Source organism: Canis lupus, chromosome 10 (assembly GCF_003254725.2).
Source record: "Canis lupus dingo isolate Sandy chromosome 10, ASM325472v2, whole genome shotgun sequence".
NCBI classification, from domain to species: Eukaryota; Metazoa; Chordata; class Mammalia; order Carnivora; family Canidae; genus Canis; species Canis lupus.
In genome coordinates, this window is record NC_064252.1 from 64,597,735 (window position 1) to 64,617,611 (window position 19,877).

The 19,877-nt window shown below is 36.0% G+C and overlaps 1 protein-coding gene across 12 annotated transcripts in view; it reads right to left on the bottom strand.

Annotated features, from left to right (window-relative positions):
* VPS54 (VPS54 subunit of GARP complex) overlaps positions 1–19,877 on the bottom strand; it is a 78,003-nt gene that overhangs the window by 50,863 nt on the left and 7,263 nt on the right. For 3 of the 12 annotated variants that reach the window (XR_003144841.3, XM_049115580.1, XM_025469117.3), the window contains 3 exons: positions 5,254–5,344; positions 3,816–3,971; positions 1,684–1,925 (listed from right to left, as the gene is read on the bottom strand). Coding sequence is in view for 10 of the 12 variants with exons in the window: in XM_049115580.1 (XP_048971537.1) it covers positions 1,684–1,925; positions 3,816–3,951 (378 nt within the window). In the remaining 2 variants the exon portion in view is untranslated. Of the gene's footprint in view, positions 1–1,683; positions 1,926–3,815; positions 3,972–5,253; positions 6,465–13,728; positions 13,989–19,877 lie in introns of those variants that run through there. The other 9 variants (XM_049115582.1, XM_025469119.3, XM_049115581.1 and 6 more) reach the window with 8 other exon arrangements.

Consider the following 19,877-nt stretch of genomic DNA (forward strand, 5'->3'; position numbering starts at 1 on the left):
TCTGGAAGTTTGTGTCTTCTAAGGAATTGATCTATTTCATCTAGGCTATGGGAATTTGTAAGCATAGAGCTGTTCATAATATTCTTTTATTATCTTTTTAATGTCCATGAGATCATTAGCGGTGTGTCCTCATTCATTTCTAATATAGCAATTTAGGTCTTCTTTTTTCCTTAAATGACCTGGCTAGACAGCTACCAATTTATTGATCTTCTCAAAGAACCAGCTTTCAGTTTGGATTTTCTCTACTAATTTCTTATTTTCAGTTTTACTGATTTCTGGTATAATTTTTATTATTTCTTTTCTTCTGTTTTTGTTGTTCTGTTTTGTTTAGTATAGTTAACACAATATTACATTAGTACACAGGTACATATGTACATAGGTACCTAACATAGTGATTCACCTTCTACTTACTTTGGATTTAACATGTTCTTTTTCTGGTCTTCTGCGGCGAAAGCTTAGATTATTAATTTTAGATTTTTTTCTTTCCTAATATATGCATAATGCTACTAAACTTCCCTCTAAGCAATATTTTCATTTCACTAACCCACACATTTTGATAAGTTTCTATCAACATTTCCTTAAGCTCACTGATTCTTTCCTCTGTCATTTCAAGTCTATTGATGAATAAAAATAAAAAAAAGATTTTATTTATCTTTTCATGAGAAACACAGAGAGGCAGAGGCATAGGAGTAGGGAGAAGCAGACTCCCTGCAGGGAGCCTGATGCAAGACTCAATGCCAGGAACCCAGGATCAAGACCAAAGGCAGATGCTCAACAACTGAGCCACCCAGGTGCTCCAAAACTTTGCAAACTTAAATAAAGTCTGAGACATGCAGTCCTTTCCCTTGTATTCCCTTATTATTATACAGGTGCCCTATTGATATGGTGGTAAAATGTGGGAGGAGGCAAAGCACTCTTCAGACCTAGGATTAGGTAGCTTTTCTTTAGTGAGTTTATGTCCCTGGGCTATGGTCTTTGAAAAGCTTTTAAATTGCTGATTTTCAGTTTGTTCAGATTTTTTTCTTGTGAGAATGGGAGTAGAAGCTTCCAAGTTTCCTACATGCTGAACCAGAAGTATTTTTAATGTTTTAGGAAACCACTAACCTGTTTTCCAAAAGGGTTATACCACTTTAAATTCCCACCAACGGTATATAAAAGTTCTAGTTATTCTACCAGGACTGATAATAGGGTGAGGCAAGCCTGGAGTACAATACTTAAAGAGGTACCTACTCTTAAATGAATAACAAGCCTTCTTAAACTAAGCACTTCTTTCAGTTCTTACTGAAAGAACTGAGTTTAAAGCAACATATTAAGACTCTGCTAGACCTAGCATGCTCTATTAAATTTTCTGTGGTAAATGAGAGACACAGAAACAGTTCTACTCTGCTCATTTCTTAAACCTCACAAATCTGTTTTTTATTGGCCTAACTGAACAATTTTCTCCTTGGTAGGTAAGGTGGATTTCATGATGAATCTTAGCACCATTAGAAAAGTGTATTTTGAAAAATCACTACAGTAAGAGAAATATATGTACATATATCTAAGTAAAGAATGAAATACAACCCAGGACAATAGAATGCATATAGATAGAAAATAATACTGTAAGCTCATCAAAGATCACTGGCCAAAAATCTACAATTAATCAAACTAAAGATCTTTCTTTTCTTTTTGATTAGGTATTACCTGAGAGATTTCCTGTTGATACACTGTAAAATGTTCCTTGCTGATCTGTGGGAGGTAGAATGAAGGTATGACTTCAGTGTCCACAAAGTCCAATCCCCATGTTTTTGTGAAGAAGTCAGATTCTCTTTTTGCTAATCTAGGATCATTTAATGCTGCTGGGAGGTTTACTTTGGAATGATATACAGTCCATCTATGTTGATCTGTAACTAGAGATGGGGCAACACATAAACTATTTGAATCACCTGCAAAAAGTAAACAAGAGAACTCTGTGAACTAAGTTCTACATTTGAAAGTACATCCTAGAAAAAGAAAAATGCTTAGTTCCTACTCTACAAATAGAAATTCTTCTGCAACAAACATTTTAATGAAAATCAGTCTGATTAATAACCTTCAGCTTTCACCAAGGGAAGAAAAGCATGTATAAAATGAAGAATATGCAAAATTTGAGTTGTCATTGCAGGGTGGGGTGAATGGTAAAGAAAATCTTTCATTAATTTCTTTCCTTAATGTACAATTTCTCTTTCCTTTTTCAATTTCCTCTTCTATCTTTCAATTGTATATCTTGTATCCTTTACTACTCCAGATTTTTCACAAATACACCTTTCTTCTATTGTAGTATGGCAGACACACTGGACTCTAATACCCTTTGTTTGGCTTATAAATAGATGACAGAAATGCTGCTGTGGCATTAACCATAGAGGAAAGAAATATTATAGTTGATCCTTGTTATTCATGATAGTTTTGTTCTATAATGTAACAATTAGCAAATACTGAACAATTGCTCCTAGGGGAAATACAGGGTTAGGTACCTTCAGGCCTCTGGTCACAAAATTCTCATCAACTGATCAATAAGTAATCTTGTTTTGTGTGTGTTTCTGTTTAAAGACACCTTATTGAAAATAAAAAATAAAATAAAAATAAAAAAATAAAAAATAAAGACACCTTATTTAATATATATTGTTCATTCATTAACACTGAACCCACGACTCACACTGAATGAATTTTCTTCATAAGGCACCTACATTGCAGTCTTTTTGTACTTAGAAACACTAGAAAGCCCTTCAGCACTACGTTTGAGAACCATTTTAAACAGCAAAATCACCAAAAAAAATCTCAAAAGTGCAAAAAAATGTGGCATTAATAGACCACAGAAAGGACACTTGTTTATAGCATGAGCGCTAAAACAAGAAGGCAGAGTGCTGTCTTGTTCAACCTTAGCTACGGACATGTGCATCAGGCAATTCAAGTTTTTCATTTCTCTGTGTATGACTGCAAATGACCACAAAAATACCACAAGTATTGATTTTGGAGTTATAAATAAGTTTTAGGGAGTAGGCAAATTTCCAAACATGGAATTCAAATAATGAAACTTCACTATACTACGACTAACTAAAAAACTTTAAATCTGAAGCTTCATTTTCAAAACTTTTTTTTAAGCAATTTACGCAAGTAACTTCTATGGAAATGCATGAAGAGAACTATATTCCAATTTCCCAAAAAGCTTACTTCCAAATAATTGACCTCTTTAGTTTTAAAACTATAAAATTTACTCTTTTAAATACTGCTGACCCTTGAACAATGGGAGGGTTAGAGCACAGATCACCCCCTCCATGTAAGTCAAAAATCCACATATAACTTTAACTCTCCCCAAACTTTACTAATAACCTATTGTTGACTGAAAGCCCTACCAATAACATAAACAGTCAATTAACACATATTCTGTATGTTATATATATTATATACTGTATTCTTACAAGAAAGTAAGCTCAAGGAAAGAAAATGTTACGAAGAAAACCGTAAAGAAGAGAAAATAGTTATAGTACTCTACTATATTACAAAAAAAAAAAAAAAAGACCTGCATATAAGTGGACCCATACAATTCAAACCTGTGTTGTTCAAGGAGGGTCAATTTGAACCATCAGATTCTATATAGATCTATATATAAAACGATATATAGATTCTATATATCGATATATATATTCTATATATATATATCGATCTATATATAGATTCTATATAGAATCTGACTACTCTCTAAAAATAATACAGATCCTCAGTTAGAAAGAAAGAAAGAAAGAAAGAAAGAAAGAAAGAAAGAAAGAAAGAAAGAAAGAAAGAAAGAAAGGCATTACCTGTGGGTTCCTTGGGACATACGTCTGGCAGTGACTGCACAGGTCGAATGTGTTTTGTTGGATCTACCTCTTTTTTAAAGAAAACATCACTGCTGCTTCCTTGAGGCACTGGTGAAGAACTGTGGCTTGAAGCCATTGCATAAAATCACCACTCAACTGAAAACAAGTAACAAGTAATCATCAAGACACTTAACATAATCAAAGTTCATCTATAAGTATGATGCATGCCTCAAATTTTCTTTAAAAAAGACCCCTTATCCAAAATCCCTCAAGCTGTAAGTACACAATTTAAATACTATTAACTTTAAGAGTCACTCGTAATAGTTTACTAAGAAAGTTGTCTGTCCTTGTTTGAAAACTATTCTCCTCAAAGTGAAATATCCTTAGTCTTTTATCCCAAGTACAAAATAGATACTACAGCTGTAACTAATATATATTAAAGATGAAAACACCCATTCATTCAACAAATATACAGTAATTATGCATTATAGCAAAATGGATAAGTGAATGAGTTTTTGAAGTCTGACTGCCTGGGTTCTTTCACTTAATAGCAGAATAATCTTAAGGAAATTTATTTAACCTTTGTGTCTCCAACCTCCATCTGTAAAAATGGAGATGAAAAGAGATCCCATTTCATAAACATTTTTTGTAAGATTACAAGGAATGGATATATGTAAAGCATTTAAAACAATGTTCATCTCCACTAAGTGTTATACTATATGTGGGCAAACTGAATTTAAGTAATATATTTAAATTTAAAAAATCATCTACAAAAAATAAAACAATGCTCATATCAAAGTTAGTGTTCACAAAAGCTAATTATCATAATTATCACTATGTGGACTGTCACTATATTAAATGATTATAAAAGAAGTATAATTCTTCATGGTGCCTACAATTACATTAAGTAATCAAAACAATCAAAACACTAAAGAAAACACAAGTTAACCTATGTCTACATTTTTTCGTAAGTCCTAAAAGAATTTGTGGGGCAAGCCAACATAATATAAGCTACAGTGCCAGGTAGAACTTTACAAATGAAGCGGTACATAACCTGGATACTGAAGAACATGTATTATTTTATTATTGGAGGGTAGATAATCTTATATTGCAGGGTATTATCTATCAAATAGCACGTATTCAGTAAATATTTTTCAATGAAGAAATAAATAAGCATAATCAGAAGTTTATAGCTGAAAGGGAACTTAGAGATCACCTTGTCTAAATGTAAGACCCTGAAAGACTAGGTAGCTTACAAAGATACATGTATTTCAACAAATTAAAAAAAAGAAAAGAAAAAGAAAGGCCTAGTAAGGAAATCTGGTGAATAGAATAAGAATATGAAATAAAGAGCAGAGACATAAGGCTAATAAGAACGATGACAAAAAAGTTCATCTAATCTAACTTCCCTCTAGTTTATCAGAAAGCTAAAACTTACATTTCCCAGACTTCTTTGAATATCTGTCACAGTCCTCCTAATGCAAAGGAAACACATCCAATTACCACTCACTGAGACCATAAGAAACAAGCTGTTAAGAAAATGCACAAAGATAAATAACTTCCCTCAAGGTCCCTGACCAGAAAGCAAACGCTACCATAAAAAAAAAGGTTAAGGGACATGGAATAATCCTAAAATTATGTGGAAACTGACATGGTTAGAGTAAAATGTTTGCATTGGTAAGTACTGACAAATAAATCATATTTTATTTACACACACACACACACACACACACACACACAGAGTATGGTTAGACAAATTAGTCAGAGAGCCTTGGCTTGCAAGGCATCACTGACCTGTAGAAGTTACACCCATTCACATTAAGTATATGACTGTTTTTGTATAAAAGCATCATATATTTGAAAGAAAAAATTAAAGGATAGGAAATATTGTATAATACATAATCCTGTATATTAAATGTTCAGTAGGACAATTCTAAATTTAACATTAAATCTAACCTTTTAATTAATTTCATCAAACAAAATGGCTAAACTAAAAACATTTTGACATATTAAAGAGGGTAGCTACAAATATCTGGAAAATGTATTTATGCTGAATGCCCATTGCTTGATGTCAGATAAATTAAATATTGATTCCAACAATAGCACACTACAATTTCAATTTATTTTATTTACCATCATGTCATTTTAACAGCAAGGAAAAATCCTAAGTGCCATCTCAGCCAGAAATACTTGAGGAGATGGGGACTTGTACAAAAACATTTCTAGACTCCTATAAATTACTTCAGTATCTGGGCGAGGGTGGGAGCAGGGGAGGGACACCTTATTTACTCATTAAAAATTTTGAATTGGGAAACATGCAGATTTTCTGTTTTTTCCTACACCTCTCCTAATTCTTAGGAAAAGAGGGAAAATCTCTAGCTATAAAGAGATTATGTAAAATTAGGGGACTGTCTACATAGGTGAGTCCCAATTTTAAACCATGTGACTCTCCATTTCCTTCAACTATCCTGAGTTAAGATTTCCCCACAGTAAGAACTAAAATTTGTATTAATGACCACATAAATATGGTAGCTACTTGGTATGTGCAATCATTGTTTAAAAAACATTATGGGTTTATTCATAAGGCATGGATGCATAACAAATACAGCAAATCCCCATGGCCTCTAACTTCAGCAAAAAAAAAAAAAAAAAAATCTTTCCTTGAAAGGCTAAAGAACAAAAATAATAAGGCATCTTAGTAAGAAAGTTTCTCTAAGAATAGTCTATCCAGAAAAAAAAAATAGCAAAAATAAAAACAAAAAATACAGAATACAGGGAAAAGGAAAGCTCTAAGAACCAAATGCAGGTAACCTATGATTTCCAATACCTTCACTTGTAACAACTAGAAACACATTTGGCATGTAATCAGTCGTCCCATAATAAGAATCTATAAATCACTCTACCATTCTTCATCTGATCATCTTTTCATAATTTTAACAATACCATACTCAACTGTTATCTTGAATCCTTTGGTTTCTCACATTTAGTCACCGTTTATGTATTTCTATTTTTTGCAATAATCATACTGAAATTTTGGTCTTTATATAGGTCTTCTCTATTAGACTATGAACTTCTTGATGTTTCCATTTTCCTATGTATTCTATGTGCCTAAAGCAGTTCCTGGCGCACAAATAGTATATAATGAATACTTTAAAGATGAATGAAATGGGTGGTGTGTAGAACAGATCAGAAGAGAAATGTTAGACAGTTTCTCATAATCCTTTAGTGAATAGATAAGAGCATGGGTATGAGATGATAAGTAGAATACTTATGAAATCTTTTGTAAAACTAAAATGGTGTAAAGTGAAGAAACGGTTACCATTAATTTATACGGAAAAATGTTTGTTTTAGGCTGTTCCCTGAACGTAGAATACCCTAGGTTCAAGGAACAAGTGAAAAGTATACCTATCCCCACAAAGAAACCATGGTTCATTGAAGAAATACCTGAGTCCAGACCTGGAGCAAAGAAAGAACATGTTGATCCTTGGGAACTCTTGTGTCAGAAAGCAAGTAAATGCTCAAAGACAGACCAGAAGAATTGTCAAAAGAACAAAGGACCAAGTTAAAGAGGCTCCCACTGGCCACATGGGGGAAAATCTGAGCAAAAAAAAAAAAAGAAAGAAAGCTACCTGAGCATAATCTACTGGATAAATAAAAAATAATGAATACAGAGTGATATTTAGGGGAAAACAAAGAGATGAGGAAAAGGGACTGGAGTGGGATTAAAGAAAGGGAAGTTCTTCTTTGCAGAAGAAAGCCAGTAATAAATGTAGAAAGAATAATTGAATGAGAAAATCATGATTTTGTAATCCCAATGTAAAAACTAATTGAGGCAAAGATCATCAACATATGCTAAAGTTATTAGGTGAAAAGTTGTTCAGAAACAGAAAACTCACCTAGTGCCAAAGTGTTACCCCCCACAGATTACTTAGCAATGCAAAGGGGGAATGAATCTTTTTTTTTTTTTTAAGATTTTATTTATTTATTCATGAGAGACAGAGAGAGATAGAGAGAGAGGCAGAGACACAGGCAGAGAGAGAAGCAGGCTCCATGCAGGGAGCCTGATGTGGGACTCAATCCCAGGACTTGATCTCAGGACTCCAAGATCACCCCCTGGGCCGAAGGCAGGAGCTCAACCGCTAAGCCACTCAGGGATCCCCAGGAATGAATCTTTAGTATCTGGCTGTCACTACCTTAACTAAGTCATCAAACTTGGCATCATTAATAACAGTAAAACAACTTAATATTAAGTGATTCATGAAATTATAAACGTGATCACCCATGAAGCATGTCTCACCAAAAATGCTTAACCCAATCTAATTAAGCCTCTAAACCAGGGGTTAAGCTTTTCTGCCCTGAGGATTCCTTGGCAATCTGGTGAAGTCTACAGACCCCTTCCCAGAATAATGTCTGTAATGTATAAAATACATTGGATTACAATGGACAACTATACTGAGATAAATTTTTTAAATACAATATATAGTAATTTTTGCTTCTCAATTAATGCAAACCTATCTTAATTTCTAAGCAATAAATGAAATATTTCAAGGTACCTGTAACAAATTAATGCAACATGAAAATAGTTGAAATTTCTACCAATGACAAAGTTACAGGTAGTACTAATACCCCTGTGAAGGATTACCTACACTCATAATTAAAGGAAATGCTAAAATCCAGTTAAAGCATGGTTTCTCAACCATGGCATCATTAAGACTTTGAGCTGAATAATTCTTTGTTATTGAGTGTTGTCCCCCTATACATTGTAGGATCTTTAGATGTATCCCTGGCCTCTATCCACTTGACGCCGATAGCACCCTCTCCTCCTTCTCCACACAAAGTTATGACAACCAAATATGTATCCGGACAAAGTCAAACATCCTGGGGTGGGGGAAAAGAGGGGAGAGGATAAAATCACCCCAGCTGAGAGCCACCAGTTAAAATAAAGATAATCATCAGATAAATTAACATATGGACTGATTGAAGGTACTAGTATCAATTCTTAAAATAAATATTAATAAAGGTTCATTTCTTTTTTTCCTTAGATTAAAGAAATGAATAATCCTTAAGCTGGGTGAAACCTTACACAGGACTTTGGACTTGATCCACAAGACTGGTAAATCATTATAAACTTTAATCCATCACTCTAGGAGATTATCAGTATGGAGGGCCAAGAACAGAATCTAAGAGGATTTAAACATTTCTTAAGAAAGAAATGAGAGATATAGGGGCACCTGGATGGCTTGGTTGGTTAAGCATCTGACTCTTAATTTTGGATTACGTCATGATCTCAGGGTTGTGAGATTGATCCCCAAGTAGGGCTCTGTGCTCAGCAGACTCTGCCTTTCTCCCTCTCTGCCCTCCCTACCACACGTGTGTGCACACGTGCATGCTCTCTTCCATAAATAAATAAATAAATCCTGAAACAGCAGAGCACCTGGGTAGCTCAGTCGGTTAGGCGTCAAACTCTTTGATTTCAGCTGGGGTTGTGGTCTCAGGGTTGTGAGATCAAGCCCCAAGTTAGGCTAGACACATGGGCTCTCCCTTTGCCTCTGCCCCCCACCCCCCGCCCCCGCGCGCTCTTTGTTTTTTGTTTCTCTCTCTCTCTCTCTCTCAAAATAAATAAGATCTTTAAAAAAAAATGTAGGAAAAGTTTGTGATAAAGAAGAAACATCCAAGAAAGTGAGAGAAAAATCAATTCAGAATTCACAAATAAAAGGGGAAAAAAAGAAAACATCGTTTAGATTTGGCAATTAGGCAGTGACCAGTCACATCAGAAACAATGTCAAGTCCAACAGTGGGTATGGAGGCCAGACTGCAGATGTTGGAGTAGAACCCACAATTATATGGTCAACTAATCCTCGACAAAGTAGAAAAGAATATCCAATGGAAAAAAGGCATTCTCTTCAACACATGGTGTTGGAAAAAAATTGGACAGCAACATGCAGAAAGAAGAAACTGGACCAGTTTCTTACATCATATACAAAAACAAATTCAAAATGAAAGACCTGAATGTGAGACAGGAATTCATCAAAATCCTAGAGAACACAGGCAGCAACCTTTTGGACCTCAGCCACAGCAACCTCTTACTAGATGTTTTTAAAGGCAAGGGAAGGCCAGCCCGGATGGCCCAGTGGTTTAGCGCTGCCTTCAGTCTGGGGCATGATCCTGGGGACCCGGGATTGAGTCCCACATTGGGCTCCCTGCATGGAGCCTGCTTCTCCCTCTTCCTGTGTCTCTGCTGTCTCTCTCTCTCTCTCTCTCTCTCTCTCTGTCTCATGAATAAATAAATAAAATCTTTAAAGGCAAGGGAAGCAAAATGAATTATTGGGACTTCATCAAGATAGAAAACTTCAACAGCAAAGGAAACAATCAACAAAACTAAAAGGTAACCCATGGAATGGGAGAAGATATTTGCAAGTGACATATCAGATGAAGGCCTAGTATCTAAAATCTATAAAAAACTTATCAAATTCAACGCCCCCAAAAAAGGAGTCCAGTTAAGCAAAGGGCAGAAGACATGAATAGATATTTTCCCGAAGAAGACATACAAATAGCAAACAAACACATGAAAAAATGCTCAATATCACTATCAGGGAAATACAAATCAAAACAAGGAGATACCACTTCACACCAGTCAGAATGACTAAAATTAACCACTCAGGAAACAACAGATGTTGGCAAGGGTAAGGAGAAAGGGGAACCCTCTTACACTGTTAGTGAGAATGCAAACTGGTACAGCCACTCTAGAAAACAGCATGGAGGTTCCTCAAAAAGTTAAAAATAGAACTACCCTACAACCCAGCAATTGCACTACTAGGTGTTTACCCAAAGGATACAATCACAGTTATTCAAAGGGGTATATGCACCCTAATGTTTATAGCAGCAATGTCCACTATAGCCAAAACATGGGAAGAGCCCAAATGTCCATCAACTGATGAACAGATAAAGAAGATGTCTCACTCACACACACACTAGGATATTACTCAGCCATCAAAAAGAATGAAATCTTGCCATGCCATCTGCAATGACGTGGATGGAACCAGAAGGTATTATGTTAAGCAAAATAAGTCAGAGAAAGACAAATACCCTATGATTTCACTCATATGTAGAATTTAAGAAACAAAACAGATGAACAAACATAGGGGAAGGGAAGGATAATGAAAATAAGACAAAGAGGGAGGCAAACCGTAAGAGACTTTTAAATATAGGGACAAACTGAGGGTTGGTGGAGAGGAAGTGGGGTAACTGGGTGATGGGCATTAAGGAGGGCACTTGATGTAATGAGCACTGGGTGTTATATGCAACGGATGAATCACTAAATTCTACCCCTGATATTAACACTACACTATATGTGAATTAACTTGAATTTAAATCAAATCCTGAAAGGAAAAAAAAAAAAAAAAAGCTGAAGTGGAATTGGTAGGGAGATTAAGAAACAAAGACTATACTTTCAAGAGACTCAATTATGAGATTACACAACAGAACAAAATAGTAAAATAATAATAGTAAAATCCCATTTGATATAAAAACTACATAGCTCTCTCTAGATACACATAATATATGAAAAGGTATACAACAAAACATTATCTGCTTAGTGGCATAACAAGCCTCTCCTGACCACTGTATCTAAGCACATCCTCTCCCTTCCTTTCCACTGGTCCTCACTAGCATGACACTTTGTGATCTTTGTAGTATTTGTTTAAATTATAACCAATTATTTACCTGTTAATCTTCTGTCTCCCTCACTATACTGAAAACCTATACTTGCTTCATTCACTTTCCTATACCACATTTAGCAAAGTCTAAGCAATTGTTAAAATGCATGAAACTTCAATGAATAGGGATGCCTGGGTGGCTCAGTTAGTCAAGCATCTGCGTTCAACTCAGGTCATAAACCAGGGGTCCCTGGATGGAGTCCAGCACTGGGCTCCCTGCTCAGCAGGGAGTCTGCTTCTTCCTCTCCCTTTGCCCCTCCCTCTGCTCCTGCTTTCTCTCTCTCTCTCAATTAATTAAATTAATTAAAAATTTTTAAAAAGTTCAAGGGACGCCTGGGTGGCTCAGTGGTTAAGTGTCTGCCTTCAGCTCAGGGCGTGACCCTGGAGTCCCAGGATCAAATCCCACATCAGGCTTCCCGCATAGAGCCTACTTCTCCCTCTGCCTGTGTCTCTGCTTCTTTCCTCCTCTGTGTCTCTCATGAATAAATAAATAAAATCTTTTTTAAATTTTTTAATTAAATTAAATTTTTAAAAAGTTCAATGAATGGATGAACAAAGGAATGAATATCAGGGATAAAGAGGTAATAAGCACAAATAAGCCACTAACAATGTCCTATCTAAAAACATACGAAGTCAACATTATCTTGTTTGTAGGACATTACCTGACTTTCTAAAATTTTATTCTAGAGTCTCTACATTCTTGTAACACAGTATATAAAGTATACTTAAGAAAATTGGCCATAAAGTGAATTAGATATCGAACACTTATTAGTTGTGTGACCTTGACAACTTTCTTACCTTCCCAAGTCTCAGTTTCCTTATTTGTAAATGGGACAGCAATGGTATCTTTCTCATAGGAATGTTGTAAAACTTAAATATAACTTACATAACCTATGTAAACTCATCGCACAATACTTGGCACATAGTAGACATTCAATAAAAAAAACTGCAACTACTACTATTTACTATTATCAACATCTTAAGTGTTAACATTTGGACTGGGCCATAGAAAGTTTTAAAATCAATTTAAACCTTAGGTTCCTGAGCCTCCTCTATTAGTGTCCTTTGCTTGAGTGCTCCTAGTTTGTAGAGAGAGGAGGCAACGAAGTTATATAGGCACATATAATTTTTTTTAAGATTTTATTTATTCATGAGAGAGAGAGAGAGAGAGAGAGAGAGGCAGAGACACAGGCAGAGGGAGAAGCAGGTTCCATGCAGGGAGCCCGATGTGGGATTCAATCCTGGGACTCCAGGATCACGCCCTGGGCTGAAGGCAGGCACTAAACCGCTGAGCCACCCAGGGATCCCCGGGCACATATAATTTACTATCAACAAAGTAGCCCAAGAATAGAACAGTCGTCCTCAAAGCCATACTCATAAAAGGAGAGAAAAAAGAATACTGGAAAATGATGTTGAAACTAGAAAATAGGTGGCCTAGAAGAGAAGCAAGTTTGATGACAAATACTATGTGAGAGAGAAAGGATGAGGGAGGGAAGGCAGAGGCAGATGATTTAGAAAACATCTGAATAAAGGTCAAAGTTGAATCCATGGGAGCAGATAAAAATTGTAATCTCTGAGTTGGAGGGGACTTTTTTAAAAAAGATTTTATTTATTTATTTGAGAGAGACAGAGAGACAGAAATAGCAACAGAGAGCATAGGCAGGGAGGGAGCAGAGGGAGAAGCAGATTCCCCACTGAGCAGGGAGCCCAACACAGGGTTCGATCCTAGGACCCTGGGATCATGATGTGAGCAGAAGGCAGATGCTTAACCAACTGAGCCATCCAGGTGCCCCAGGGAGGGACTTTAAAAGAACATCTGGCTCAACTTTCTACCTAATTAATGAGTCCTTTCTACAAGGGTCCTTTTTTGGTCTCCATTTGAAAACCTTTAATAGTGGAGAACGGACTTCTTCGAAAGCAGATTATTACTGTACAACTATAATTGCTTTAGGAAAAAAAATTCTCTCCTGTAGCGTACAGAATCCTGCCTCCCTGAATTTTCAATCGCTTTTCCAAGTTCAATTACATTGCAGGAATAAAAGAGAATACTTCTAGTCACAGGAAAGTAATACACAACGAGAAAGTGCAAAAAGTGGGGGGGGGGGGGTAGGTAGCGGCTAATAAGAGCTCAGAGAAAGGGGTAAGGCAAATACATTTACAGGGAATGGAAGAAAGAAGTCAGAAATACCCATCCTTACAGAAGCAAGGGAGAAGTGTCCAGGAGGAAAGTGTGAACAGGGGATCCCTTGGTGGCGCAGCGGTTTGGCGCCTGCCTTTGGCCCAGGGCGCGATCCTGGAGACCCGGGATCGAATCCCACGTCAGGCTCCCGGTGCATGGAGCCTGCTTCTCCCTCTGCCTGTGTCTCTGCCTCTCTCTTTATCTCTGTGTGACTATCATAAATAAATTAAAAAAAAAGAAATATTAAAAAAATAAAAAAAAATTAAAAAAATTAAAAAAAAAAAGTGTGAACAGTAGTGTCAACAAGATCCAGAGAGAGAAGTCAAGGAGGTTACTGATTTAGAACAGTATTAGGACAGTGGTTAGGACAGAAGCTGTACCTCAAAAGGTTAATTAAGTGATGAAGTAATAAAGGCAACAAGATCAACATCTCTTTGGTGGTGAAAGAAGTGACTAAGATTTGAGCAAGAATTTTTTTAGCCAAAGGAGACCTGAGTATATCTGTAGGCAAACAGCAAGAAACCAACTGAAGGGATAAGAAAAGGTACTGGAGAGAGAAAATGGAGAGAGAAAGAAGAGTTAGATATACATGGGGATTAGGGGTATGGCAGTGAAGGCAGAGAGAGAATAATGACACCTAGGGACTGTGAGGCACCTCACACTATGCCCTACCTCGAGAAAGACAGGACTCTGTCAGGCAACAGTGAGAAAATTAGCAAGGCGGTAACAGAAAAAGTGCACTCCATCCCACTTCTCTAATTCCCTTATAGCGGGCGGGGAGTGGAATCAGTTGAGACTTGGGTACACTCCCACCCAAGTTCTAAAGTCCTAAGGTTAAGAGTGAAAACATGTTATCAGTGAAAGAAGGAAAGATGGCAAGGGAGAGGGAAGCAACAGAAAGGAGAATTACATTATTACTAATATTTGACTAAACACAATACATTTCATAATTGCTTGTTTTCATTCTGATTATTTTGTTTGTCTAACAATCTAAAAAAACATGTCTGAATGAATCAGTGATCCGCATTATGTGGATGAAGAAACAGGTTCAAAAGAAATTTGGTTTCAGACTATTTAGCTAATTAATTGTGAAGATGGGATTTGCACTCAGATCTTCTGATTCTAAATTCCATGCCTGTCTCTACACCATATTTGCTCTCCAAAAAAACAAAATCTAAATTATTTCACTATATTGCCTCTCATCCATTTCAGACATCCAGTATTTTCCTCTCTTCTTTTTCTCATCAGATCCAATAACAATTATTTACACTAACAAATATTTATGTCCATCTTATATGAAAAAGAAATGGTAGCAATAATAATCATCTAACTGTGATAAGATTTTTTTAAGACTTGACTTCAACTTTTTTTAATTTATTTAAGTAATCTCTACACCCAATGTGGGGCTCAAACTCACAACCCTGAGATCAAATAAGAATTGATTTTTTTTAGGACAGTTTTAGGTTCAAAGAATTTTATAAGACCTGGGTGGCTAGAAAACTGCTCCTTAAGGAGAAAGATAAATTTTCATCAGTATAATCTACTATTATTTTTCTTAGCAAAGGGATAACTCTTGAGCTGCAACTTGGCTACTGTGAGCCATCATTTTAATACTTTCAACAGGAAATATGTTCTGAATTTTAAGTAATTAATGAACTTTTTAAAAAGATTTTATTTATTTATATGAAAGAGAGCATGCACAAAGCAGGGGGAGAGGCAGAGAGAGAGAGAGGGAGAAGCAGACTCCCTGCTGAGCATGCTCCCCACCCTGCACAGGGCCTGTGGCAGGTAGTGGGTTAAGTATGAACACCAATATGGGTGAGGCTTGATCCCAAGACCCAGAGATCATGACCCCAGCTTAAGTCAGAAACTTAGCCAACTGGGCCACCCAGATACCCCCAAGTAATTAAATAACTCATTAGTGAGCTTTTATAACATATGTATTTATAATTTGAGAAGATATAAAGTGGGAAATTTTTACACTTTTCTACACATATTGCCATTTTACATAATAGCAATATGGTGTAGAGACAGAGCTCTAGCTCTGTCACATTTTGTGATACAATTCTGGGTTTGAGTTTAGTAAAAAAGAAAAAAAGTCAATACTCAATTCTTTTTTTTTTTTAAAGCAAACGAACAAATAATGGCAAACTGATATACTAATACATGCAAGGGAAAAAGCCATACTGTAATATCCTACCAAAGATCAATTTGACAGAAATCAGTCGAGACTATTTTTTAAATCAGTAATTTAAGATACCTCAAATACCTCACATTCTAAGAAGCACTTTTCAAAATACTTTTGGAATTTTAAGAGCCAACTTCTGGTAAATGTTATAGATAGGCTTCCTTGATACAACTTACACACAAATAGCAATATACTTCTACACCATTCAAGATTCATCACCTGACAAAATCTAGTTTAATTATAATTTTTAAGTACTTAAAAACTTTTAAATTATTTATCACAAAGATCTCAATAATAAAGCTAAAATTTAAACATAAACATCTGGGCTTTCAAGAAATACCCACAAATTAAGGTTGCCACATAAATAAGTACTTGTCTACTTATTTTGGGTATTAAAGGAGCACAGAAGAAGCTAAAGTGAACCCAGAAAATAAAAACAAAGTCAAAACCAGAACATAAGAACACAGTTGTACTATTTGCCTTTTCTTTACATTCTCATTTGATATTATAAGGCCCAGGGTCCTGTAGGAAATTGAATACATGTGCTTCCTGACATTGCTCATTTACTTTCAATTTAGTGACAAGAAGGAACAATGAGAAAGAATCATGACTAGAAAGACAGAAAGAATACTATTTATAATACTACATTTAAATATTTTTAAATGGCAATAATTGAATGATAAAACCAAACTGTGATAAAAAAATTTTTTTTCAATGGAAACCAAATATAACTTAGATGCTTTATCTTACTCCTTTTGGGACCATTGATACGACTATATTATTAGTGAAATTTTTGTCAAAAATCAATCAGATTAGAATGTTAGTATTCTGTTCTTGGTGTCATATTCAAAGATTAGCAAATAAACCCTATATCATTCAAAGTTACTGGTAATATATATGTCTTAAATACGTAAACCATTAGACATATCAAAAATGCCTACACAAGAAGAGTAAATTTAAAATAAAATCTGTATAACTTACCCTACCTTAAAAATATGTGCTAGAAGAAATTATATTTTAATCTATTCCTAAGAACAAAAATGACAGTTGGATTTATTCCGTCAATTACTTCAAGAGTCTCCCTTGCATGTTCAATTCTGTCCTCCCTCATCCAATTTCAATCTATCTTTGCTTCGTTCCTGGCTGCAGAACACCAGAGAAAATTTATATGGAACATCAGATTATAAATGTTTAAATTCTAACCTCAGATAAGGCCCTACTCAGCAGTCTTTTCACTGATTTATCCTCAAACACTGCTCTTTCCCCATCCCCACAGTATTTATAACCTCCATCACTCTGCTCATGTCCCCTAGTTTACCCTCATCAATCCCACACTCAAAAAGTAACTGTGTTTTTACCTCACAACAAAAGAAAAAGGGTCCTCAGCTAGAACTTCTTCCCTCCATATCCAATTGTACCTAATCCTCACAACTCTTAACTTCTGGGGTACAATACAGGTGGCTACGCTTGTCCAGAGTTAAGCCCCTAACCAGCAGTTCCTAATCTCATTTCTTCCCACTTCATCTGAGACCCTATTCTATTAATTATTCCCTGACTCTCCTATCTTCAATCTCATCAGCCCACCAAAAAAAAAGTACAAGTGCTAAATAAAGTCCTTTCTCTCTATTTCCTCAGGCTACTACTTCTTGCCTCCCCTTCACTGGCAAATCTCTATTCGTTCTTTGATCTATCTCCTTAGCAACCTACCTTCCAACTTCACCACTCACTTGGCTCTGGAAAAGGTGAGGAATGACCTGATTTCCAAATTTAATTGCCTATTCTCAGTCTTTATCTAATCTGACCTCACTGCCCTCAAAAGCCAATAAAAGTAGACAGCATAAAATAGAAAAATCATCTTGTAATCCTCCAGTGCAATGACTGATTCAAGCAAGGAATGGATGGTAAAAGCACTGGTCTAAAAGGCTATTAGGAAAAGGATATTTACATGGCCACAAATTATCACCCTATCAATTATTTATTAATTAAATAGTAGAGAGATCTATCAGTTCCCACCCTTACCAAGTGATCAAAGCTAGAATCACCAAGAAGGTGACAGCCTGCCATTATGTGCCTCCTGATGTGATAAAGTGGTAGGAATACACTTTATCTACATGATATTTTTGCCAGAAATATCTAACCAGAATCTAACCATGAAGAAACAGACTAATTCAGAATATGGAATATACTCGAGCACAAATGCCTTCACTTTTCAAAGGATAAACCAAAGAAGAGAAGGAGGCACTGGGCCTCAGTCCAGATGGGGTAGACTAAAGAGGCATACCAGTCGGATGCAATGCATGAACCCTGACTGAATATTGCATTAGCAGAGAGAAAAAAAAGCCATAAAAATTTTGGGGGGACAAATGGAGAAATTTAGGTATGGACTGTATGTTTAATAATGTTATTGAGTAACTGTTGATATTTTTAGGTGTCATAATAATACTGTGATTGTGTAAAAGAAAGTCCCTATAATTGGGAAATGTATGCTTAAGTATTTAGGCGTAAAGCATCAGAAATCTACAGCCTGCTTTTAGATTTGGCAAAGGGAAATGTGTATGGGAGGGGGAGGTTTATATATGTAAACTCACTCCACTATTAGGTGCTCACTCCACTATTCTTTTGATTTTTCTGTAGGTTAAAATTTTTTCAATAAAAATAATGAATCAATGAAGGCTTACCAAGAACTGACAATAATTAGAAATGAGCCAAACAAATGGGGAGGAAGTGTGTGACAAGAATACTCCAGGAATAGAGAATATATGTGCAAAGTCTTGGAGGGGAAAAAAGAGCCTTCTGCCAGAAACCAGAAGTAATTCAGTATGTCTGAGAAAATTAGGGGTGCCTGAGTGGCTCAGTCAATTAAGCATCTGACTCTTGACTTTCACACAGGTCATAATCTCAGGGTTGTGAGATTGAGCCCCACGTCAGGCTCCTGGCTCAGCGTGGAAGCTGCTTGAGACTCTCTCTCTCTCTCTGCTCTCCCCCTCCTCATGCACATATACTTGCTCTGTCTTAAATAAAATCTTTTTTTTTTTTAATGAGGAAATTATATATTTGGGGGAAGAAGGGAGTTGGGGAGAGTCACAGGCTAGAGAGGTAAATTGGGAAAAGAACTTAAATGAATTTATAAATCTATTAAAAGAATAGGGAATGCGGGGTAGCCCTGGTGGCTCAGTGGTTTAGCGCCACCTTGAGCCCAGGGCGCAATCCTGGAGACCCAGGATCAAGTCCCACGTCGGGTTCCCTGTATGGAGCCTGCTTCTCCCTCTGCCTGTGTCTCTGCCTCTCTCTCTCTCCCCCTGTGTCTGTCATGAATAAATAAATAAAATCTTAAAAAAAAAAAGAAAAAAGAATAGGGAATGCGAATTTCATCCTAAAGATAAAGTCACAGAAGTAATTTATGATGAGAAGAGATATAATCAGATTTGCCCTTTAGAAAAATCACTGATTATAGCAAAGAGAATGGAATGGAGAAGACCAAGACTAGAAGAGTCCAGACAGGAAACTTGCAGTAATCTCAGTGGGAGAAGATAGTAGCTTGAACTCAGATAACGGTAGTAGAGATAGAGAAAACCAAAGAGATTCCAGATCTTTCTCCAGTTCTAATCTCTTTTCAGTGTCCTAGAACCATATTTATAACTGCCTACTGGGCATCTTCACCTACAAGTCTCAAAGATGAAAACTGAATATATCCAAAACTTAAATTCATTATTTACTATCTTCATCTGACTCCACTTGCCAAAAGTTTACTCCTTCTCTAGCTCAGTTAATGGCAACATAATCTGTTAGTTTCCTAAATTAGAGACCCTAGAGCCAACTTGACTCCCTGATCTCTACATTCTTTAATTTCTATACCAATGTGGACTGTCCTATGGATTCTATCTCCAAAATTAATCACATACCCATCCCTTGCTCTCCATTCCAATTGTCAGTAATCTAGTTCAGGATTTTATTTACAGATTAAACTGCTATGAGAATCT